The sequence below is a fragment of the Heterodontus francisci genome, chromosome 4 (assembly GCF_036365525.1).
Source record: "Heterodontus francisci isolate sHetFra1 chromosome 4, sHetFra1.hap1, whole genome shotgun sequence".
NCBI classification, from domain to species: Eukaryota; Metazoa; Chordata; class Chondrichthyes; order Heterodontiformes; family Heterodontidae; genus Heterodontus; species Heterodontus francisci.
The window spans coordinates 81,767,790-81,793,254 of NC_090374.1; the positions used below are offsets into that span (position 1 = coordinate 81,767,790).

Genomic DNA, 25,465 nt, shown 5'->3' on the forward strand with positions numbered 1-25,465 from the left:
GGGTAAAATTACAGATGATAAATGGGATGTATTTATAAAGGAATTTAGCTTAATACAGGACCAATATATACCCCTCAAGGGAAAGAGCTCCACTTACCAAGTAAAACAGCCATAATCGACGTATGAGATGAGAGATAACAGTAAAGAAAAGAGCATACAGAAGTAGAGAACTGTGTAGATCCAGGGGACTGGGAGAGATATAAAGTACAGCAAAGGAAGACAATAAAGATAATAGCTTCAAAAAGGAATAAGAAAATAAATTTGCCAGAGGTACCAAGATTAACACAAAACGCATTTACCATTATATTGGAAGAAAAAGGGTAGTCAAGGGTAATGTGGGCCCTTTGAATCAGAGGGGGGTAATATTGCAAATGAAAATAAGGGAATGGCAGACTTGTTTTGTAATTTTATGTCGGTCTTCATTGAGGAAGATGGTAATTTCCCTGGAATATCACCTATATTAATAAAGAATCAAGTCACTAAAGTTAATGTAAGCAAGAAAACAGCATTATAGAAAATGACAGTAACAACTGGCTCTATACCCTGATGTTTTGCACTCCAGTTTTTTAAATGAAGTATGTGAGGAAATTGCAGATACTTTAGCCATAATTTTGCAAAGCAAAGGAATTCTGGATGGTAGGTGGGTGGTCATTCGGAAGAGTAGTTTTCTCTCTCCCTCCCTTCTTAAATAGTTGGGTGACATTTGTGACCTTCCAATCTGCAGGAACCGCTCCAGAATCTAGAATTTTGGAAGATGATCACCAATGCATCCTCTATCTCCATAGCTACCTCTTTCAACACTCTCTGGGATGTAGAATGTCAGGTCCTGGGGTGATTTATCAACCTTCAGCCCCATTAATTTCTCCAATACAACCTTCTTACAAATATTAATTTCCCTCAATTCCTCATTTCTCCCAAATCCTTGGATCTCTAATTCTGGGAGATTTCTTGTATCTTCCTCATTGAAGACAGACACAAAGTAATCATTTAGCTTCTCTACCATTTCTCTAATCCCCATTATATATTCTCCTGACTCTGCCTGTAATGGACCCACATTTGTCTTAGCCAAACGTTTCCTTTTTACTTACCTATAGAAGCTTTTACAGTCCGTTTTTATATTTTTTGCTAGCTTACATTCATATTCTATTCTCCCTTTCTTTATCAGTTTCTTCGTCCTCATTTGCTGTATTCTAAAATCCTCCCAATCCTCAGGTTTACTACTATTTCTGGCATCTTTATAGGCCTTTTCTTTTAATCTTATACAATCCTTAACTTCCTTTGTTATCCATGGTTGACTGCCTTTACGTTTGGGGTTTTTGTGCCTTGAAGGAATGTATAGTTGCTATAAACTATGTAATATTTCTTTAAAGACTATCCATTGCCTCTGTACTGTCATACCTTTTAATGTATTTTCCAAATCCATCTCAGCCAGTTTGCGCAATTGGACATATGGCTCTATATTGTGTCATCCTTGTTATTATTAAATACAGTGAACAGTTGAAACCCCAATACAACTCGCTGTGGGACGTCACTAATTACATCCTTCCGATTTGAGTACATACCCATTATTCATACTCCTTTGTCTTTTATCGCCTAATCTATCTCCTCGCTAGGTCAATAATTTGCCTTCAATTCCATGAGCTTTAATTTTAGCTAGCCATCTCTCTTGTGGAACCTTATCAAATGTCTTCTGGATGACCATGACTACATATGTTGACAGTCCCTTATTTAAGATTTTAGTTACTTTCACAAAAAATTCAGTTGGGTTCAATCCATGTTGGCTCTCTCTAATCAATTCAAATTCGAAGTTGTCAGTCACTCAGCCGGTAATTACAGATTTCAATAACTTCTCCACAACAGATGTTAGACCAACAGGTCTATAATTTCCTGGGGCTGTATTTGTGCAAGAGGTGGGGGTCCCGGCGTTGGGCTGAAAAGTAGGGGGGAATCTTTCCTCTGCACTTTTTCAGGACCCCGGAGCGATCCTCTGGTCTTTGGCTGTCAAAGTTGAAGGAGGCAGGATCTCTGTCCCTTTAAACCCTTAATAGGGATGGAGATCCCGCCCCAAGAGCTGCTGGCCAATCACAGGGCCAGCAGCTCAACAGTATCGGCAGCGCTACAGGGAGCAGTGGCCACTGCCAGTACTACAGAAGCCTCTGACCCAGGCCCAGTGTTGGAAGCCCGGGCCCAAGGTAGGTGAGGCAGGGTTGCCGGAGCCAGAGTGGGGCAGTTCTGGTGGTGGGGCTAGTCCTCCGTGGGCCACGAATTGTTCATGAAGGAGGACCTCCTCCTCCCGGTGCTGGTAAGACCCCAGCGATGGCAGGAAGAGGCTCTTAATTGGTTGTCAATATGCCACTTAAGGGTCTCAATTGGCCTCTGGGCGATAAGACCGATGTTGGCCTATCCCGCCCCCAGGAAGATTGGGCCTGGCAACCCCGGCGGCAGGCTGAATGGTGGCCATTGCCGATCCAATTCTCCGGCCAACCCTCTCTCTCTGCCCACCCCCAACCACCATGGAACCCGAAGTCGGGCTGGGAACAAAATCCAGCACCTGGTTTCTCTCTCACCTTTCTTAAAACAATGGATGTTTTCCAATCTAGTGGAACATTTCCTGAAACAAGAGTATCATAGATTCATATATGATACCGAAGGAGGCCATTCAGCCCACTGAGTCCGTGCTGGCTCTCCGGAGCTATCCAGTCAGTTCCACTCCCCCACTCGATCCCCGTAGCTCTGCAAATTTATTTCCTTCAAGTCACCATCCAATTTCCTTTTTAAGTCATTGATTGTCTCTGCTTCCACCACCATTGTGAGCAGCGAGTTCCAGGTCATTACCACCCACTGCATAAAAAAAAGTTCTTCCTCACATTCCCCTGCGTCTCTTGCCCAAAACCTTCAATCTATGTCCCCTAGTCCTTGTACCATTACTTACTGGGAACAGTTCTTCCTGGTCTAACTTATTTAAGCCTGTCATAATCTTGTAAACCTCTATTAAATCGCCCCTCAATCTCCTTTTTTCTAAGGAGAACAACCCCAGATTTTCCAACCTGACCTTGTAACTAGAATCCCTGGAACGATTCTGGTGAATCTCCTCTGCACCCTGTCAAGGACCCTCATATCCTTCCTAAAGTGTGGTGACCAGAACGGGATGCAATACTCCAGTTGGGACCTAACCAGAGCTTTATAAAGGTTCAGCATAACATCCTTGCTTTTGTACTCAATACCTCTATTTTTGAAGCTGAAGATCCCATATGCTTTTCTAACCACTCTCTCTCATTATGTCTTGCCTCTTCAAAGATCAATGCACATGTACTCCCAGGTCTCTCTGTTCCTGCACACTCTTTTGAACTGTGTCATTCAGTGTATATTGCCTCCCCCTATTCCTTCTGCCAAAATGCATCACCTCTCACCTGTCAGTATGAAATTCTATCTGCCACTTGTCTGCTAGCCTATCTGTGTCCTGTTGTAAGCGGTTCATATCATCCTCACCGTTTGCCACACCTCCAAGTTTGGTGTCATCGGCAAATTTTGAGACACTTCTTTGTATTCCAAGATCCAAGTCATTGATATACAGCAAAAAAAGCAGCCGTTCCAGCACTGACACTTGGGGAACACCACTGTCTGCCATCCTCCAGCCTGGAAAGCGACCATTTACTACATCTCGCTGTTTTCTGTCCTTAAGCCAATTTTTGTCCATTTTGACATTGACCCACTGTTTCCATGAACCTCAATTTTGTTAACCAGCCTGTTATAAGGTACGTTATCAAGCGCTTTCTTAAAACCCATATAAACAACATCCACCACATTCCCTTCATCAACCTTATCTGCTACTTCATTTAAAAATTCTACTAGATTAGTCAAACATGATCATTTTACAAATCCATGCTGGCTATCCTTAATTAACTCGAACCTCTCCAAGTGTCTGTTGATTTCTTCCCTAATTATTGTTTCTAAAACCTTACTCACCATTGATGTGAAACTAACTGGCTTGTAGTTGCTAGGACTGTCCTTACACTCTTCCTTGAATAACCAAATGGATTCTTGTCCTCGCTCCCTCAAGGACATCCTCCCTTTCCAACTCTACAATGTCTTCCCTAAACAGTACTGCCATCCCATCATCCCTTTTTCCTTCTCTATCTTTTCTGAACACTTGTATTTCCATTATTGCCACTACATCATATTCCCATACTGTTATTTGTGCTTGTAGCTCACCAACCTTATTCATCACACTTTGTGCATTTACACGCATGCATTATAATCATGTCATTGCATTCTTCATAGTCCTTCTCAGTCCACTGCCATCTAATGTGGAACCATTCCCTTCTCGAGTACTATCTAATACTCTCACATAATGCACCTTATTCCTGTTTACTACTTCTATCTGCTGGTGCCCATCCCCCTGCCAATTTAGTTTAAACTTTCCCCAACCACACTAGTGAATGTCCCAGCGAGGATATTGGTCCCAGTCCTGTTGAGGTGACACCCATCCCTTTTGAATAGGTGCCTTCTGTCCCAGAACTGGTCCCAATGCCCCAAGAATCTGAAGCCCTCTCTCCTCAACCACGTTCTCTTCCTATTTCTACTCTCGTTAGCGCGTGGCACTGGGAGAAATCCAGAGATTACCACCTTCGAGGTCCTACTCATTAACCTCTGCCCTAGCTCCTGAAATTCTGACTGTAGGACCTCACTACCTGCCCTTGCTATGTCGTTGGTACCAACATGTACCACAATTTCTAGCTCACTCCCTTCTCTCTGCAGAATATCGTGCAGCCACTCTGTGCTGTCCTTTACTCTGGCACCAGGGAAGCAACACACCATGTAGGACTCACAAGAACGGTTACGGAAACATCTATCTGACCCCCTGACTATGGAATCACTTATAACAAATGCATTTCTGCACTTTGCTGCTCCCTCCTGTATAGTCACTTGCCCATTGGTGCCGTAGTCTGGACTGCACTCCTCCAAGGTGTCGTCACTCCCAGCAGCCTCCAAAGCCATTTTGAGTGTGACACACACCCTCATAGGAGCAGGAGAAGGCCATTTAGCCGCTTGAGTCTGTTCTTCCATTAGTGAGAATATGACTGATCTGCGAACTAGGTTCACATACCACCTTTGCCCCATCACTTAATACCTTTGGTTAACAATCAATCTCAGATTTAAAATTAATAATTGATGTAGCATTAGTTGCCATGAGAACAGAAAGTGCCAGAAATACTCTCAAGTTTTGGCAGCATCTGTGGATAGAGAAACAAAGTTAACGTTTTAGGTCTGCGGCCGTTCATCAGAACTGACTCATGAGAGTGTGCTACCAACTGAGCCACAGCTGACATGCTGCATGTCATTACTGCATGTTATGAACTGGATATAGTACTTTCTAGCTTCAGATTTTGACAGCGCAATCTGGAAAATAAACTGCTTATTTCAAACTGAAATAATACCATTGTTCAGAATATTTTGTAGCTATTAATGATTTTGTGGGTGGAAAAGGAAGTACCAGAGTGTAGGAGTTAAATGGTATGTCTGTCTTTGTTTTCATTTATACCAAATGATGAGAGTTGTCGGGGAAACTGAGTCCTAAATAATCAATATTTTAAATACCTGTTATGGATGGAATTTCATTTGGTACTGTCAGCAAATTTTTTAGAATGATTCATAGCTGCATTTGCAGGGTAATTTTGCTAAGTTTTTTTCCGTAGACAACCTTTGATTGCTGGCATTTATCTCCTTGTGTCTGAAAATGCTGTGATACCACCAGGAGAAAAGGGTGAGCTCCGACTGTTAGTTATTTTTATAATTATATATATGTTGATCAAGTTTCTATGAAATATCATGTTTCGTTATTTTTATTAGCAGACCTGTGAGTTAAATTGTAAAATGATAAAAAGACAAAAGTTACATCTTTAAAAAGGAGGTGCAAAAAGCATGGCTTTTCTGTTGTACCATCCAGCAACAATAGGTTTTAGGTCTGATCACACCATTTATGGCCAAATCTATAGCTGGATAACTCTATAGCCAGCCATAACATCTTCTCAACAAATCTCTCCGCCGCCCCCTGCCCCCCCACAACCCCAACACAAAATTGGACAAGATTATTCAAAAAAAAGTGAAAAGATTTTATTTACATATATTATGAAAAATTATACGTAGCATGTTACTAATTTGCCAGCACTGAGGTGATGCTGACGTGCTGCTTAAACTTTCTCCTCACGGTTTTATGATCTTCATCCCTCGACTGTCTATTCTAGTACATATTACCTCTGCTGGTTTGTCACCTGTAATACATGAACCTTAATGAACATTAACTTTAAGTGAAAATCACTATTGATGTCACCACACAGTGAAGAAACTGATACTCGGGATTCCGTCCATGACAAGTTCCTGAACAATAAGTAGGCATAGTCTGGACTCAGAAAATACCAACATGTAAATATGACACAAAATAAGCAGGGTGGTTAACTGATGAGGACGACAAGCAAATTGAGAAGGACATGGTCAAGTTATTGGATTGGGCAGATATTTGACTGATGAAATTTCATACAGGGAAATGTAAATGGTAACGTTTTAGAGAAAGAGTAAGAAAAAGATCTGTACACTAAATGATAAAACTTTAAAGTAAGTGGCTCAGATACACAGATCTTAACAAGTTGGAACACCAGTTAATAAAACTAAAAAGCACATGCAATCTTAGGTTTTATAAATAGAATGAGGAATTGCTAAACCTATTCAAGTTATTGTTTGAGCGGAAATTGGGATATACTTATCCAAAGCACTTTATATTCAATTAATTAGCTTTGAAGTAGTTATCTTTGTTTTGTACTTTAAGAAAGGTTGGCAGCCAGTTTCAAAGAGCAGGGTCCCAGAAACAATGAGATAAATAACCAATGAATCACATACTGGTTGAGGAAAGAATAGTGTCAAAGAAACCAGAAGAACTCCCTGCTCTTCTTTGAATAATGGTGTGGGATCTTTTATGTCCATCAGCAAGCAGATGGGGCCTTGGTTTAACATCTTATCCAACAGTGCATCACACACCCAGTACTGTACTGAAGTGTCAGCCAGGATTAAATGCTCAAGTCTGAAATGAGGGAGCTATGTTGACAGCCTCTTCTTCCTCCCTCCTTCCTCCTCCTCCTCCTCCTCCTCCTTCTTCCTCCTTCCTCCCTCCTCCTTCCTCCCTCCTCCTTCCTCCTTCCGCTCCTTACTCCTCCTTTCTCCTCCTTACTCCTCCTTCTCCTTCCTCCACCACCTCCTTCCTCCACCACCTCCTTCTTCTTCCTCCACCTCCTCCTCCTTCCTCCACCTCCTCCTTCTTCCTCCACCTCCTCCTTCTTCCTCCACCTCCTCCTTCTTCCTCCACCTCCTCCTTCTTCCTCCACCTCCTCCTTCTTCCTCCACCTCCTCCTTCTTCCTCCACCTCCTCCTCCTTCCTCCACCATCTCCTTCTTCCTCCACCACCACCTCCTTCCACCACCACCTCCTTCTTCCTCCACCACCACCTCCTTCTTCCTCCACCACCACCTCCTTCTTCCTCCTCCTCCTCCTTCTTCCTCCTCCTCCTCCTCCTTCCTCCGCCTCCTCCTTCTTCCTCCGCCTCCTCCTTCTTCCTCCGCCTCCTCCTTCTTCCTCCGCCGCCTCCTTCTTCCTCCGCCTCCTCCTCCTTCTTCCTCCGCCGCCTCCTCCTTCTTCCTCCGCCGCTTCCTCCTTCTTCCTCCGCCGCCTCCTCCTTCTTCCTCCGCCGCCTCCTCCTTCTTCCTCCGCCGCCTCCTCCTTCTTCCTCCGCCGCCTCCTCCTTCTTCCTCCGCCGCCTCCTCCTTCTTCCTCCGCCGCCTCCTCCTTCTTCCTCCGCCGCCTCCTCCTTCTTCCTCCGCCGCCTCCTCCTTCTTACTCCGCCGCCTCCTCCTTCTTACTCCGCCGCCTCCTCCTTCTTCCGCCGCCGCCTCCTCCTCCTTCCGCCGCCGCCTCCTCCTTCTTCCGCCGCCGCCTCCTCCTTCTTCCGCCGCCGCCGCCTCCTTCTTCCGCCGCCGCCTCCTCCTTCTTCCGCCGCCGCCTCCTCCTTCTTCCGCCGCCGCCTCCTCCTTCTTCCGCCGCCGCCTCCTCCTTCTTCCTCCGCCGCCTCCTCCTTCTTCCTCCGCCGCCTCCTCCTTCTTCCTCCGCCGCCTCCTCCTTCTTCCTCCGCCGCCTCCTCCTTCTTCCTCCGCCGCCTCCTCCTTCTTCCTCCGCCGCCTCCTCCTTCTTCCTCCGCCGCCTCCTCCTTCTTCCGCCGCCGCCTCCTCCTTCTTCCTCCGCCGCCTCCTCCTTCTTCCTCCGCCGCCTCCTCCTTCTTCCTCCGCCGCCTCCTCCTTCTTCCTCCGCCGCCTCCTCCTTCTTCCTCCGCCGCCTCCTCCTTCTTCCTCCGCCGCCTCCTCCTTCTTCCTCCGCCGCCTCCTCCTTCTTCCTCCGCCGCCTCCTCCTTCTTCCTCCGCCGCCTCCTCCTTCTTCCTCCGCCGCCTCCTCCTTCTTCCTCCGCCGCCTCCTCCTTCTTCCTCCGCCGCCTCCTCCTTCTTCCTCCGCCGCCTCCTCCTTCTTCCTCCGCCGCCTCCTCCTTCTTCCTCCGCCGCCTCCTCCTTCTTCCTCCGCCGCCTCCTCCTTCTTCCTCCGCCGCCTCCTCCTTCTTCCTCCGCCGCCTCCTCCTTCTTCCTCCGCCGCCTCCTCCTTCTTCCTCCGCCGCCTCCTCCTTCTTCCTCCGCCGCCTCCTCCTTCTTCCTCCGCCGCCTCCTCCTTCTTCCTCCGCCGCCTCCTCCTTCTTCCTCCGCCGCCTCCTCCTTCTTCCGCCGCCTCCTCCTTCTTCCTCCGCCGCCTCCTCCTTCTTCCTCCGCCGCCTCCTCCTTCTTCCTCCGCCGCCTCCTCCTCCTTCCTCCGCCGCCTCCTCCTCCTTCCTCCGCCGCCGCCTCCTCCTTCTTCCGCCGCCGCCTCCTCCTTCTTCCGCCGCCGCCTCCTCCTTCTTCCGCCGCCGCCTCCTCCTTCTTCCGCCGCCGCCTCCTCCTTCTTCCGCCGCCGCCTCCTCCTTCCTTCCTCCGCCGCCTCCTCCTTCCTTCCGCCGCCGCCTCCTCCTTCCTTCCTCCGCCGCCTCCTCCTTCCTTCCTCCTCCTTCCTTCCTCCTCCTTCCTCCCTCCTCCTTCCTCCCTCCTCTCTCCCGGCCCCCTTCCCCCGGCCCCCTTCCCCCGGTCCCCCGACCCCTTCCCCTTTCCCCCCACCCGTTCTCTTCCCCCCCCCGCCCGTTCTCTTCCCCCCCCCGCCCGTTCTCCCCCCCCCCCCCCCCCGTTCTCTTCCCCCCCCCGTTCTCTCTCCCCCCCCCCCCCCCGGTCTCTCTCCCCCCCCCTGGTCTCTTCCCCCCCCCCCCCCCCCCCCGTTCTCTCCCCCCCCCCCCGTTCTCTTCCCCCCCCCCGTTCTCTTCCCCCCTCCCCCCCCCGTTCTCTTCCCCTCCCCCCCCAGTTCTCTTCCCCCCCCCCCCCCCCCGTTCTCTTCCCCCCCCCACCCCGGTTCTCTCTCCCCCCCCCCCGTTCTCTCTCCCCCCCCCCCCCCCCCGTTCTCTCTCCCCCCCCCCCCCCCCCGTTCTCTTCCCACCCCCCCCCCCGTTCTCTTCCCCCCCCCCCCGTTCTCTTCCCCCCCCCCCCCCGTTCTCTTCCCCCCCCCCCCCGTTCTCTTCCCCCCCCCCCGTTCTCTTCCCCCCCCCCCCGTTCTCTTCCCCACCACCCCCCCCGTTCTCTTCCCCACCCCCCCCCCGTTCTCTTCCCCACCCCCCCCCGTTCTCTTCCCCCCCCCCCGTTCTCTTCCCCCCCCCCGTTCTCTTCCCCCCCCCCGTTCTCTTCCCCCCCCCCGTTCTCTTCCCCCCCCCCGTTCTCTTCCCCCCCCCCCCGTTCTCTTCCCCCCCCCCCCGTTCTCTCCCCCCCCCTCCCCGTTCTCTCCCCCCCCCCCCGTTCTCTCCCCCCCCCCCGTTCTCTCCCCCCCCCGTTCTCTTCCCCCCCCCCCCGTTCTCTTCCCCCCCCCCCGTTCTCTCCCCCCCCCCCCCCCGTTCTCTCCCCCCCCCCCCCGTTCTCTCCCCCCCCCCCCCGTTCTCTTCCCCCCCCCCCCCGTTCTCTTCCCCCCCCCCCCGTTCTCTTCCCCCCCCCCCCCGTTCTCTTCCCCCCCCCCCGTTCTCTTCCCCCCCCCCGTTCTCTTCCCCCCCCCCCGTTCTCTTCCCCCCCCCCCGTTCTCTTCCCCCCCCCCCGTTCTCTTCCCCCCCCCCCGTTCTCTTCCCCCCCCCCCGTTCTCTTCCCCCCCCCCGTTCTCTTCCCCCCCCCCCGTTCTCTTCCCCCCCCCCCCCGTTCTCTTCCCCCCCCCCCCCCGTTCTCTTCCCCCCCCCCCCCGTTCTCTTCCCCCCCCCCCCCCGTTCTCTTCCCCCCCCCCGTTCTCTTCCCCCCCCCCGTTCTCTTCCCCCCCCCCCGTTCTCTTCCCCCCCCCCCGTTCTCTTCCCCCCCCCCCGTTCTCTTCCCCCCCCCCCGTTCTCTTCCCCCCCCCCCGTTCTCTTCCCCCCCCCCGTTCTCTTCCCCCCCCCCCGTTCTCTTCCCCCCCCCCCGTTCTCTTCCCCCCCCCCCGTTCTCTTCCCCCCCCCCCGTTCTCTTCCCCCCCCCCCGTTCTCTTCCCCCCCCCCCGTTCTCTTCCCCCCCCCCGTTCTCTTCCCCCCCCCCGTTCTCTTCCCCCCCCCGTTCTCTTCCCCCCCCCCGTTCTCTTCCCCCCCCCCCGTTCTCTTCCCCCCCCCCGTTCTCTTCCCCCCCCCCGTTCTCTTCCCCCCCCCCGTTCTCTTCCCCCCCCGTTCTCTTCCCCCCCCCGTTCTCTTCCCCCCCCCGTTCTCTTCCCCCCCCCCCGTTCTCTTCCCCCCTCCCCCCCCCGTTCTCTTCCCCTCCCCCCCCGTTCTCTTCCCCCCCCCCCCCAGTTCTCTTCCCCCCCCCCCCCCCCCCGTTCTCTTCCCCCCCCCACCCCGGTTCTCTTTCCCCCCCCCCCGTTCTCTCTCCCCCCCCCCCCCCCCGTTCTCTCTCCCCCCCCCCCCCCGTTCTCTTCCCACCCCCCCCCCCCGTTCTCTTCCCCCCCCCCCCGTTCTCTTCCCCCCCCCCCCGTTCTCTTCCCCCCCCCCCCGTTCTCTTCCCCCCCCCCCCCGTTCTCTTCCCCCCCCCCCCCCGTTCTCTTCCCCCCCCCCCGTTCTCTTCCCCACCACCCCCCCCGTTCTCTTCCCCACCCCCCCCCCGTTCTCTTCCCCACCCCCCCCCGTTCTCTTCCCCCCCCCCGTTCTCTTCCCCCCCCCCGTTCTCTTCCCCCCCCCCGTTCTCTTCCCCCCCCCCCGTTCTCTTCCCCCCCCCCCCGTTCTCTTCCCCCCCCCCCCGTTCTCTCCCCCCCCCTCCCCGTTCTCTCCCCCCCCCCCCGTTCTCTCCCCCCCCCCCGTTCTCTCCCCCCCCCGTTCTCTTCCCCCCCCCCGTTCTCTCCCCCCCCCCCCCCGTTCTCTCCCCCCCCCCCCGTTCTCTTCCCCCCCCCCCGTTCTCTTCCCCCCCCCCCCGTTCTCTTCCCCCCCCCCCGTTCTCTTCCCCCCCCCCCGTTCTCTTCCCCCCCCCCCCGTTCTCTTCCCCCCCCCCCGTTCTCTTCCCCCCCCCCGTTCTCTTCCCCCCCCCCGTTCTCTTCCCCCCCCCGTTCTCTTCCCCCCCCCCGTTCTCTTCCCCCCCCCCCCGTTCTCTTCCCCCCCCCCCCCGTTCTCTTCCCCCCCCCCCCGTTCTCTTCCCCCCCCCCCCCGTTCTCTTCCCCCCCCCCCCGTTCTCTTCCCCCCCCCCCCCGTTCTCTTCCCCCCCCCCGTTCTCTTCCCCCCCCCCCGTTCTCTTCCCCCCCCCCCGTTCTCTTCCCCCCCCCCCGTTCTCTTCCCCCCCCCCCGTTCTCTTCCCCCCCCCCCGTTCTCTTCCCCCCCCCCCGTTCTCTTCCCCCCCCCCCGTTCTCTTCCCCCCCCCCCCGTTCTCTTCCCCCCCCCCGTTCTCTTCCCCCCCCCCCGTTCTCTTCCCCCCCCCCCGTTCTCTTCCCCCCCCCCCGTTCTCTTCCCCCCCCCCGTTCTCTTCCCCCCCCCCGTTCTCTTCCCCCCCCCCGTTCTCTTCCCCCCCCCGTTCTCTTCCCCCCCCCCGTTCTCTTCCCCCCCCCCGTTCTCTTCCCCCCCCCCGTTCTCTTCCCCCCCCCCCGTTCTCTTCCCCCCCCCCGTTCTCTTCCCCCCCCCCGTTCTCTTCCCCCCCCCCGTTCTCTTCCCCCCCCCCGTTCTCTTCCCCCCCCGTTCTCTTCCCCCCCCCGTTCTCTTCCCCCCCCCGTTCTCTTCCCCCCCCCCCGTTCTCTTCCCCCCCCCCCCGTTCTCTTCCCCCCCCCCGTTCTCTTCCCCCCCCCCCGTTCTCTTCCCCCCCCCCCGTTCTCTTCCCCCCCCCCCGTTCTCTTCCCCCCCCCCCGTTCTCTTCCCCCCCCCCCGTTCTCTTCCCCCCCCCCCGTTCTCTTCCCCCCCCCCCGTTCTCTTCCCCCCCCCCGTTCTCTTCCCCTCCCCGTTCTCTTCCCCTCCCCGTTCTCTTCCCCCCCCCCCCGTTCTCTTCCCCCTCCCCCGTTCTCTTCCCCCTCCCCCGTTCTCTTCCCCCTCCCCCGTTCTCTTCCCCCTCCCCCGTTCTCTTCCCCCTCCCCCGTTCTCTTCCCCCTCCCCCGTTCTCTTCCCCCTCCCCCGTTCTCTTCCCCCTCCCCCGTTCTCTTCCCCCTCCCCCGTTCTCTTCCCCCTCCCCCGTTCTCTTCCCCCTCCCCCGTTCTCTTCCCCCTCCCCCGTTCTCTTCCCCCTCCCCCGTTCTCTTCCCCCTCCCCCGTTCTCTTCCCCCTCCCCCGTTCTCTTCCCCCTCCCCCGTTCTCTTCCCCCTCCCCCGTTCTCTTCCCCCTCCCCCGTTCTCTTCCCCCTCCCCCGTTCTCTTCCCCCTCCCCCGTTCTCTTCCCCCTCCCCCGTTCTCTTCCCCCTCCCCCGTTCTCTTCCCCCTCCCCCGTTCTCTTCCCCCTCCCCGTTCTCTTCCCCCTCCCCGTTCTCTTCCCCCTCCCCCGTTCTCTTCCCCCTCCCCCGTTCTCTTCCCCCTCCCCCGTTCTCTTCCCCCTCCCCCGTTCTCTTCCCCCTCCCCCGTTCTCTTCCCCCTCCCCCGTTCTCTTCCCCCTCCCCCGTTCTCTTCCCCCTCCCCCGTTCTCTTCCCCCTCCCCCGTTCTCTTCCCCCTCCCCCGTTCTCTTCCCCCCCCCGTTCTCTTCCCCCCCCCGTTCTCTTCCCCCCCCCGTTCTCTTCCCCCCCCCCGTTCTCTTCCCCCCCCCCGTTCTCTTCCCCCCCCCCGTTCTCTTCCCCCCCCCCGTTCTCTTCCCCCCCCCCGTTCTCTTCCCCCCCCCCGTTCTCTTCCCCCCCCCCGTTCTCTTCCCCCCTTCCCGTTCTCTTCCCCCCCCCCCGTTCTCCCCCCCCCCCGTTCTCTCCCCCCCCCCCGTTCTCTCCCCCCCCGTTCTCTCCCCCCCCGTTCTCTCCCCCCCCGTTCTCTCCCCCCCCCGTTCTCTCCCCCCCCCGTTCTCTCCCCCCCCCCCCCGTTCTCTCCCCCCCCCGTTCTCTCCCCCCCCCCGTTCTCTCCCCCCCCCCGTTCTCTCCCCCCCCCCGTTCTCTCCCCCCCCCCCGTTCTCTCCCCCCCCCCCCCCCCGTTCTCTCCCCCCCCCCCCCCCGTTCTCTCCCCCCCCCCGTTCTCTCCCCACCCCCCCGTTCTCTTCCCCCCCCCCCCCGTTCTCCCCTTCCCCCCCCCCCATTCTCCCCTTCCCCCCTCCTCCTCCCTGCACCCCCCTCCTCCTCCTCCCTGCTCCCTCCTCTTCCTCCCTGCTCCCTCCTCTTCCTCCCTGCTCCCTCCTCTTCCTCCCTGCTCCCTCCTCTTCCTCCCTGCTCCCTCCCTCCTCCCTCCCTCCTCTTCCTCCCTGCTCCCTCCCTCCTCCCTCCCTCCCTCCCTCCCTCCTTCCTCCCTCTTCCTCCCTCCCTCCCTCCCTCCTCCCCCCTCCCTCCCTCCTCCTCCTTCCTCCTTCTTCCTCCTCCTTCCTCCCTCCCTCCTCCCTCTTCCTCCTCCCTCTTCCTCCTCCCTCTTCTTCCTCCTTCTTCCTCCTCCTTCCTCCCTCTTCCTCCTCCCTCTTCCTCCCCTCTTCCTCCTCCCTCTTCCTCCTCCCTCTTCCTCCTCCCTCTTCCTCCTCCCTCCTTCCTCCTCCTTCCTCCCTCCTCCCTCCTCCCTCCTCCCTCCTCCCTCCCCCCTCCTTCCTCCCTCCTCCCTCCTCCTTCCTCCCTCCTCCTTCCTCCCTCCTCTTTCCTCCCTCCTCCTTCCTCCCTCCTCCTTCCTCCCTCCTCTTTCCTCCCTCCTCCTTCCTCCCTCCTCCTTCCTCCCTCCTCCTTCCTCCCTCCTCCCTCCTCCCTCCTCCCTCCTCCCTCCTCCCTCCTCCCTCCTCCTTCCTCCCTCCTCCTTCCTCCCTCCTCCTTCCTCCCTCCTCCCTCCTCCTTCCTCCCTCCTCCTTCCTCCCTCCTCCTCCTTCCTCCCTCCTCCTCCTTCCTCCCTCCTCCTCCTTCCTCCCTCCTCCTCCTTCCTCCCTCCTCCTCCTTCCTCCCTCCTCCTTCCTCCCTCCTCCTTCCTCCCTCCTCCTTCCTCCCTCCTCCTTCCTCCCTCCTCCTTCCTCCCTCCTCCTCCCCTTCCTCCTCCCCTTCCTCCTCCTCCTCCTCCTCCCCTTCCTCCTCCTCCTCCTCCTCCCCTTCCTCCTCCTCCTCCTCCCCTTCCTCCTCCTCCTCCTCCTCCCCTTCCTCCTCCTCCTCCTCCTCCTCCTCCCCTTCCTCCTCCTCCTCCTCCTCCCCTTCCTCCTCCTCCTCCTCCCCTTCCTCCTCCTCCTCCCCTTCCTCCTCTTCCTCCTCCTCTTCCTCCCCTTCCTCCTCCTCCCCTTCCTCCTCCTCCCCTTCCTCCTCCTCCCCTTCCTCCTCCTCCCCTTCCTCCCTCCATCCTCCCTCCCCCCGTCATCCTCCATCCTCCCTCCCCCCGTCATCCTCCATCCTCCCTCCCCCCGTCATCCTCCATCCTCCCTCCCCCCGTCATCCTCCATCCTCCCTCCCCCCGTCATCCTCCATCCTCCCTCCCCCCGTCATCCTCCATCCTCCCTCCCCCCGTCATCCTCCATCCTCCCTCCCCCCGTCATCCTCCATCCTCCCTCCCCCCGTCATCCTCCATCCTCCCTCCCCCCGTCATCCTCCATCCTCCCTCCCCCCGTCTCCCTCCCTCCCTCCCTCCCCCCCGTCTCCCTCCCTCCTCCCTCCCCCCCGTCTCCCTCCCTCCTCCCTCCCCCCCGTCTCCCTCCCTCCTCCCCCTCTTACTCTTCCTCCCCCTCCCTCCTCTTACTCTTCCTCCCCCTCCCTCCTCTTACTCTTCCTCCCCCTCCCTCCTCTTACTCTTCCTCCCCCTCCCTCCTCTTACTCTTCCTCCCCCTCCCTCCTCTTACTCTTCCTCCCCCTCCCTCCTCTTACTCTTCCTCCCCCTCCCTCCTCTTACTCTTCCTCCCCCTCCCTCCTCTTACTCTTCCTCCCCCTCCCTCCTCTTACTCTTCCTCCCCCTCCCTCCTCTTACTCTTCCTCCCCCTCCCTCCTCTTACTCTTCCTCCCCCTCCCTCCTCTTACTCTTCCTCCCCCTCCCTCCTCTTACTCTTCCTCCCCCTCCCTCCTCTTACTCTTCCTCCCCCTCCCTCCTCTTACTCTTCCCTCCTCTTACTCTTCCCTCCTCTTACTCTTCCTCCCTCTTACTCTTCCTCCCTCTTACTCTTCCTCCCCCTTCCTCCCCCCTCCCTCCTCCCTCCCTCCTCCCCCCCTCCTCCCCCTTCCTCCTCCCTCCCTCCTCCCCCTTCCTGCTTCCTGCTCTCTCCCTCCTCCTGCTCTCTCCCTCCTCCTGCTCTCTCCCTCCTCATCCTCCTCATCCGTTGGTTGCCCAATAGCTGGTGGCAAGGGTTGTGTTTTATAATGGTGTGGTTGTGCAGCATACAACATGAATCTTGATGCGCTCTGCTGATTACAGAACAGCTCCTCCAGAGCAGTCCAGGCAGCTGAAGTGTTGCTTAAGTACCCCTATGGTCTTCTTGATCGCATTTCTTGGGGCAGCATGGCTTTCATTGACACTTAGATGTTGGGAATTTTTCTGCAATTCTATGGTCTGTGTACCCTTCCTGCAACCCACAGGTGCAACAAGGCCGAATTGACTGGTAGCCTAAGCTATGCTGGAGGCCCCTTATAGCAATATAGCTGAAATTAGGAACTTGCATCCCACTACTGTATGAAATATAATTGCTGTTCCAATATATATATATATATCTTAAATGCCTCCTAGTTCTTTGAACACAGTACATAACTAAAGCTGAACCACTATGTTGGCAGCACTCGGTTTATCCATGAGGCCAATTATTCGACAGTGGAAAAAAGGACACGGTCATGAAATATGATCCTCATAACAGTAGACTTAAATTACCTTGATATCACTTTATTGGTAATGATAGGTAATGTTCTGTTACTGCAAACAGCAGAGTAAATACTTGAAAATTTTAAGTGGCTGGAAAAATAGCTGAGAAAGTTCAGTAATCTGATGTAGTAAAAATGGAATTTCACTTATTTTTCACTTGTTCCAAATTCTGAAATTCCTTATCTAATGCTGTCATGGGTGCACTATCACCACAAGGACTGTAGGAGTTCAAAGAGAAGATCCAGCACCCCCTCAAGGCAGTTATTGATGGGCAAGAAATGCAACTTGTTGGCACTGACTATACCCCAAGAACAAATAATACAGAAATTCAGGCATCATGACCCAGGGACCCTAATTATAAATGGGTGGAAGACAGAGTAAAACAAATATTTATAAGCAGATAATCCTTTGATCTAAAATTTAATTTGTAAGACAACAAGCATATATTTAACAATCCTAGGATATTTTACTGGCGTAAAAGAAATTAAAACGATAATAAACTTTGGCTGATTAACTTTCCATTGCATATCTCCTAACTTTTTCAGAATTTAGTAGACTTTCATACTTCAACAAACAAAACGAATGTAGTTTTATGAAGACTTTAAGATTTTTTTGAAAAACAAAGTTAAATATGTCACAACAGCATGAGTCAGATTTCAACTGCAAGCTTCAGTTGCATGCTAAACAGTGCTCTGTGGTATTAAGTGACTTGATGCTTTTCAGTTGTCTAAATACAGCAGATGCTGCAAACTGGAGGAAAAAATAGAAAATACTAGATACACTCAACAGGTCTGGCTGCATCTGTGGAAAGTGAAACAAAATTAACATTTCTGGTCAATGTCCTTTCACCAGAACTGGAAGAAGTTTGAGATTTAACAGCTTATTATTAAGCACTCTAATTGCTTAATCAAACCTGGAACCTTATTGGTCCATATAGCTTAGCTATTTGCTGTGTATTCTCACGGACCTAGCAGGGAATTGAGAACAATAATAAGTTGAAGATATTTTCACTTGCAGGGGAAACTAAAACTAGGGGCCATAAATATAAGAGAGTCACTAATAAATCCAATAGGAAATGCAGGAGAAATTTTTTTTACCTAATTTTTATTTTTATTTTTTTTTAGAGATACGGCACTGAAACAGGCCCTTCAGCCCACCGAGTCTGTGCTGACCATTAACCACCCATTTATACTAATCCTACACTAATCCCATATTCCTACCACATCCTCACCTGTCCCTATATTCCCCTACCGCCTACCTATACTAGGGGCAATTTATAATGGCCAATTTACCTATTAACCTGCAAGTCTTTTGGCTGTGGGAGGAAACCGGAGCACCCGGAGGAAACCCACGCAGACACAGGGAGAAGTTGCAAACTCCACACAGGCAGTACCCAGAATTGAACCCGGGTTGCTGGAGCTGTGAGGCTGCGGTGCTAACCACGGCGCCACTGTGCCGCCCAGTGGTAAGAATGTGCAACTTGCTACCAGAAGGAGTTTATTTATTTATTTATTTAGAAATACAGCACTGAAACAGGCCCTTCGGCCCACCGAGTCTGTGCCGACCAACAACCACCCATTTATACTAACCCTACAGTAATCCCATATTCCCTACCACCTACCTCCACTAGGGTCAATTTACAATGGCCAATTTACCTATCACCTGCAAGTCTTTGGCTGTGGGAGGAAACCGGAGCACCCGGCGAAAACCCACGCGGACACGGGGAGAACTTGCAAACTCCACACAGGCAGTACCCAGAATCGAACCAGAGTCCCTGGAGCTGTGAGGCTGGGGTGCTAACCACAGTGCTGCGTCAACTACTTTGAAGCCATTTGCCAAATTCTGCAAGTTTTGTAGGTTAACATCTTTGATGAAACAGAGGAGAAATGTGATGGGATGATTTCAATGTTTTTGTGGACTTGGTTGTTTCTGCCATCACTGTCTTCCAAAGTAGTTGATTTGAATAACATAGATGCATTTAAGGGGATGCTGGATAAACAAATTAGGGAGAAAGGAATAGAGTGAGATGCCAAAAGGGTGGTAGGAGACTCATGGAGTATAAATGTCGGCGTTGACCAGTTGGGGTGACTGGCCTGTTTCTGTGCTGTAATTTCTGTGTAATGTATCACTTGTAAATGTGTTCTTTTCTCTTTCAGTCGTAAATGCAGATATTGCCTGTCTATACAAACAGACTACAATACATCCATTTGCCTTCAGAACGCATACTCATCAATTAGGTAAGATCAATGTTGTCTGTCTTGAGTTCCTTTCCTGAAATGCATGTAAACATTGAAGCCATATGAAAATTTTGGCATTATAAATTATTTATAAATAGGCTTTCTAAGTGGTCCTTTGTGTTTTGTAGTCGTAGTGTTATGAAAGTGATTCTGTGTTGTTAAAAATATTTTTAAAGGAATTTATAGTTAAACTGAATAAAAGTTGGACCAGTTTTTTTTAAGGAAGCCATCAAGGGGCACTGAAGGAACTGGTGGCAGCAATGTTACTGGCTGTCACATGACTCAAGTTAAAGATAGAACAGAAACCCTAGTAACAGTGGCAGAGAAGTGATGCGCTGTCCCTTGATTGGACAAGCTCAGTAGCAGCAGAGAGCACCTGGGATGGGCAGAAAACTCAAGCTTTTTGGTTGTGGGTCAGTATGTGTGTGTGTCTTACTTTCTGGAGTGAGCAGAGATAAAGTCAAGTCTGCTGAAGAAGTGTTAAGGAAGGAGAGAAGACCACACCCAGTTTAATTTTCCAGCAAAACTCTAAAGACCCTAAGAAGTCCACTGTGTCAATTTCATCTCATTTCCTGTATTTGAAGAAAGCCTGCTTTCAATGCTGCCTGAAAAGAACTGTTCTAAAGGTCTCAGTGACCTGTCTACGTGTACTCAGAAGTTAGGCTGTATGCCAGTTTTGAAACAACACATCTCATCTGCTGTTTTCTTCAAAAACATGCAAGTAATCTGCTCATGTTTTTTTCTGTCTGTAACAGAGCTCTGAATTTATAAAAATCTCTTTTTTTTTCCGGTTAACTGGTGTCCATGTGTGAGTGTGAAGAGATTAAGGTAAAAAAAAACAAAAGGGGAACTTATAAAATTTCAATCTGTGTTTTTGTTTTAATTCATTACTAGTTAAGACTTGGTTTTATAATTTGATAATTTTGTTTGTTAAAGAAACCTGGTTAGTGTATTCTGTTCTGGGAAAAATAGAGACTATGATTGACCATATTGATAAGTGGAAAAATGTACAATAATATAAAGTGACCTGTGGAGAGTATGACTAGAATAAACAGTGCACTCCTCCCGCCTCAGTCGTAACAATAGGAATATATGGAATGTGAAAAGGTGACTTAATCCATCAAGCCTGTTTTCTCCACAAAACTTATGATTTCATATCCAGCAATTAAAGCAATTACCTCAGGGAAGCACCAAAGGAAATCTGTAGAATTTCAAATATCAAGCTCCAAGGATATAAGAGCAAAATTTGAAGATATTAATCCAGTTTTATAAGCCATATGATTCAACTTGTCATTGCATGCCACAGATGACTCATCCCCATTGCAAATAGCACATGAATCATGTTTCCGTAGAAAATTTGATCATCTGTGTTAAACAAATGCTCATCCAGAACCCTATTATTTCTCAACTCATTTTAACCATTTTAGAAGTGGTTCCATGGGTAATTGAAGTACTAATTTGTGAACTTTAATGGTGAATTTCAGTGGGCTAAACCTGTCCTTACCAAGTCTATACATGACACTTAAATATGCAAGCTGGACTGGTTACTGCAGTAATGAATAGTGTAGACAACAGATGACCCAGAGCGCGTACAGCACTCTGCATTTTCAATAATCATTGCTCACATTTTTCAATTCACCTAGCTAATCTTTTAAACGACTCACATCTTTATCTTCTGAAGATCCAAGTAAATTACATCAACTGGATATTTTCAACATTAATATGGTCATCTGCCCAATAATTCCAAAGAAATTGAGGATTAATCTATTGCTTCTAAAACCATCCTAAATCAACCTTATGGTTTACATGCTCTTTATATCCACTCCTTTGTTGTCTTAAGTCTAGCACATGTCTTAAGCTAGAGGATTGCTATTTTATAAGGACAAGAAAATGTACAAAATGTAAAACACAAATGTATTATTGTGCTGCTGAAGTGTAGGTACGTGTACCTTTAAAACTATACATTCTACTTGATAAGTAAACAGAGTCTGTTTGTATATAGGTTAAGGGTGCAGACATTGGCTTTGATTTTAAAGGGGCATGGATCCAGTATGCAGAAACCTAAATTTGGGCATCATCCCCGTAGAGTTTGGGGGCATGGAGACTCTGCCAATGTTAATGCCTGGGCTTCATTACCATGATGTTCATCAGGGACCTGCCCAAACCTGGCCAGGTGCAGTAGTTGGCCAGCTGGTGGGAGCAGAAGATTTGCAGACAGGAGGCCACAGCTGGGAACCGACAGGATAAGTCCTTGGCACAGGCACACGGAGAGAGAGATTTGAGGGGTGAAGCTGATTGGGGAAAGGCTGGGAAACCTGGGAAGTGGGAGGCCCAAATTTTCATTGTGGGGTACAGAGGAGTACTCCTCCTCCTGGCCCAAAGGCAAACCTAAAAATGAAACTGAAAAGTCATGATCTCTTGGGTTTCTCTGGCCCACAATCCACCTCCCAAAAAGTTTAGCCTGACAGTAAGGCTGTCACTGCTGCTCCCTTACTCAGGCCTTGGATTGAAATAGCGGATCAGGTTCTGATGACATCATTGTGCACAGATCTGTGTATTTAAACAGAATCTGCCAGTATGGCAGATGTGGGTGTCCTGCAGGTTAATATTCAGACCCATCAGGAAGCGAGTGGTAATTAAGGCGGGGTAATTACTCTCCCCAGCCACCCCTGTTCCTCACAACCCCCATTTCAAAAGCCCCTCTCTGTCTGTTTTTTGCCAAGCAGAGGATGTTAAAATCAGGGCAATTATCTCAGGTATTTTCTGTTGGTGGAGAGTTTAGCTGTGCATTGATAATGATTGCATTTGCTTCCTTATACTTATATCAAGTGTGACAGAAACTTTTATTAAACAGTGCAACATATATCGAGAGTATGATAGATAGGGACTGTGTGCTGAAACAAAAATTTTATTTTGATCTTGTATAATTAAATAGCAAAATTATAGCAGTTTGGAAGGTAGAGAAGCAGAATTGTCTGGAGTGAAAGTTTCTCTGCGGGACAAGCTGAGGAGCTGGGATATGCAAAACTGAGGTACTGTAGCACGACCACTGACAGATGGGTGTTAAAACAGCATTGCATGCTTATACAAGCAGTTTCCATAATAAATCTGGAGAGAAGAATTTATAGTGGGAAAAGATGACAACAGGAAGTAAAGAAACTATATGCCAGTTAGCCTAACATCTGTCGTTAGAAAAATGCTAGAATCCATTATTAAAGAGGTAGTAGCAGGACATGTAGAGTTAGACAGATTTATGATTGACAAGGGAGTCAGGGGTTAGGGGGGCAGGCAGGAGTGTGGAGTTAAGGCAACAATTGGATCAGCCATGATCCTATTGAATGGCAGAGCAAGTTTGAGGGGCTGAATGGCCTACTCCTGCTCCTATTTCTTATGTTCTTATAAGGTTTGTAGACAGGAAATGCACTCAGATACAAAAGGCCCCAAAATCTGTTACATAGCTGCCAAGATGTGCCTGACAAGAGTCTACCTTCCAGTGAATTTTTGAGGCCAACATTTTTAACATATTCTAAATCATGGTTTTTTTTGTCAAGTTTTTTGCACAGTGGATATCTCATAACCTAGCTTAAAATGTAACCTGAACATTTCTGAAACAATTGTCCAATCCCCTTTTACTAAGAGCATTTAATTATAGCTGGTGTGTTTCTGTTCAGTGTAAATGCAGAATCCTAATGAGAAGTGTGACTATGAAAAAATATAGACTCAAACTGAAGAGTTACAAAAAAATTGACCACCTTACTAAAAATGGTCAGTGCTGCAAAAGATGGCAACATATGTATTCGAACATTGCCACACTGTCTGTTTAAAACAAAGAATGCCTAACCAGTTTGAGAAGTGTCAATTGCACCCATCCTAAAACATTCTTGAATTGAATGGGTTCTACTGAAACAAAGAAGTTATGAAGTGGCAACATCATAATCAAATTATTCTCATCCTGGGCTATTGTGTGATCACCATGGTGGAGAGACCAAAGCGTCTCCTGCCAGAATCTGATGCGACAAATTTTTTACCTTAAAAAGGCAGCCCTGAGGGAGAGACATCAAAAAGCTTATCCAGCTAAGAGCTGGGAGAACATCCAGCAAGTCAGAAGGGAAGTACCCTGCTGTAAATTCTATATTTTCAACTTATGCATCAGTGAATTGAAAGTGATCCTCTGTCTCCAAACTGAACTTTCAACCAAGAGAGAAATCTACCAACTCCTCAGGCCTGCAACCAATGAGAATTTGATTTGAGAGAATTCAGATCTAGAGTGAACCCTGAAACCCTACCTCACTTGAAAACCACATCCCTTTTCCTTTCTGTCTGTCTCTTTGCATGCGTGAGTGGATGTGGTTGTGACAATTTCAGGATAAGGCATATTGATCAATAAATAATTAATCTTCTGCTTTAAACCTACAAAGTGATTATTGATGACGCAGCCGGCTGCTGACGTCATCCGACTGCGCCAATCTGTACACATGCTCCTCCTACTCTGCGCATGCGCTGTGTTCCGCATTGCCAGAACATGTTGGCGCATGCGTAGATGACATCACGGGCGGGGAGCGGGGAGAGCGCGGCCGAAGACCTTGGTGGTGGCGGGTGCACTCTCCTCCTCCCCCCCCTCCTCCCCCTGCCCGCTGGCTCACCCCCCCCAGTCCGCGCTCTCCCCGGCCAGCTCGCTCGCTCCCTCCCTCCCCAGCCCGCTTGCTGTCTCCCTCTAGCCATTGTGTGCTGCCATGTGTTTAGGTTGCCTTCGTGTGATTGTTTGAGCAGCACCATCTTTAGTCCTGGCAGCTGCCTGACGTCGCAGACTGTGATGTTTTAGTGGCACAGGCTGCATTTGTGCATTTGCCGCTGGAGCGCCACCTGGTGGTTGCATTGTCAGCAAACACAGCCTTAAATCTACAGGAAAACCTGTCACTGTCTATTTATTTGACAAATAAAACACAAGGGGATTAAATCCTAATAACAAAAAACACTTGCCGTGGTCAGGTGTGAGTTGAACACTGGGAGACACCCACAACCCTCACCACAGGGCCATAACAATGTATGAACAGGACAAATTTGATGAAGTACCCAACAAAGTTGCAACATTATTTGATGAAAACAAAATGCAAGTTCCATTTTTTGGGGAAATATACATTAAAAGATTTGCTGGTAGACGGGCAATGGCTAGTGTTTAAAGACATATTACATGGTTTACAACAAATATGCATTCCTCTAGGACACGGAAACCCAACAGGAAAGGTGAATCAACGGTGGCTAACAAAAAAATGTTAAGAATTGCATTCGGTCAAAGGAAGCGGCCTATAAGGTCGCCAGAAAAAGTGGTAAGCAATTTAGAGTCCAACAAAGGAGGACCAAGAAACTGATGAAGGGAAAAGAGATTATGAATGTAAGCTAGCTGGAAACAGAGAGGCGGACTGTAAAAGCTTCTTTAGATATGTGAAAAGGAAACGATTAGCAAGGACAAATGTGGGGTCCATTGCAGGCTGAGACAGGAGAGTTTGTGGTGGAGAATGAGGAAAAAGCAGAGAGACTAAACAATTACTTTGTGTCTGTCTTCATGGAGGAAAACACAGAAAATTTCCCGGAAATACTAGGGAACTAAGGGACTTGTAAAAATGAGGAACTGAAAGTAATTAGTTATCGATAAAGAGGTGGTACTCGAAAAATTAATCGGATTTAAATTGATAAATCCCCTGGACCAGATGAGCTACATCCCGAGTAGTGAAGGAGGGTGCTATAGAGATAGTGGATGCATTGGTGGTTATCTTTCAAAATTCTTTTGATTCTGGAAGGGTTCCTGCAGACTGGAAAGTAGCAAATGTAACTCCACTATTTAAAAAGGGAGCGAGAGAGAAAACCGAGAACTGCAGACCTGTTAGTTTGACGTCAGTAGCAGGGAAAATGTTCGAATCTACTATAAAGGATGAAAAAGCTGGACACTTAGAAAATAATGATATGATTGGGCAGAGTCAACATGGATTTGTGAAAGAGAAATAATGTTTGACAAACTTGTTGGAGTTTTTTGAGGATGTTACTAGTAGCATAGATAAAGGAGAACCAGTGGATGTGGTGTATTTGTATTTTCAGAAGACTTTTGATCAGGTCACACACAGGTTAGTAAACACAATTAGAGCACATGGGATTGGGGATAATATACTGCAATGGTTTGAGAATTGGTTGACAGACCGAAAGCAGAGAGTAGGAATAAATGGATCATTCTCAGGATGGCAGGCTGTTAGTAGTGGGGTACCGCAAGGATCAGTGCTTGGGCCACAACTGTTTACAATCTACATAAATGATTTAGATATGGGGACCAATTGTAATATTTCCAAGTTTGTGGATGAGACAAAACTAGGAGGGATGTAAGTTGAGGAGGATGCAAGGAGGCTTCAAGGGGATTTGGACAGGCTAAATGAATGAGCAAGGACATGGCAGATGGAATATAATGTGAATAAATGTGAAGTGATCCACTTTGATGGAAAAAACAGAATGGCAGCATATTTTTTTAAATGGTGAGAGGTTGGGAAGTGTTGATGTCCAAAGTGGCCTGGGTGTCCTTGTTCATGAGTCACTAAAAGCTAGTATGCACGTACAGCAAGCAGTTAAGCCAAATGGTATGTTGGCCTACATTGCAAGGGGATTTAACTACAGGAGTAAAGATGTCTTGCTTCAATTGT

At 51.1% G+C, this 25,465-nt stretch overlaps 1 protein-coding gene across 9 annotated transcripts in view; it reads left to right on the plus strand.

Moving 5' to 3' along the window:
• pam (peptidylglycine alpha-amidating monooxygenase) overlaps nt 1-25,465 on the plus strand; it is a 322,861-nt gene that overhangs the window by 197,841 nt on the left and 99,555 nt on the right. For all 9 annotated transcript variants that reach the window (XM_068029768.1, XM_068029766.1, XM_068029771.1 and 6 more), the window contains 2 exons: nt 5,697-5,764; nt 18,702-18,782. In XM_068029768.1, the coding sequence (XP_067885869.1) occupies nt 5,697-5,764; nt 18,702-18,782 (149 nt within the window). The remainder of the gene's footprint in view (nt 1-5,696; nt 5,765-18,701; nt 18,783-25,465) is intronic.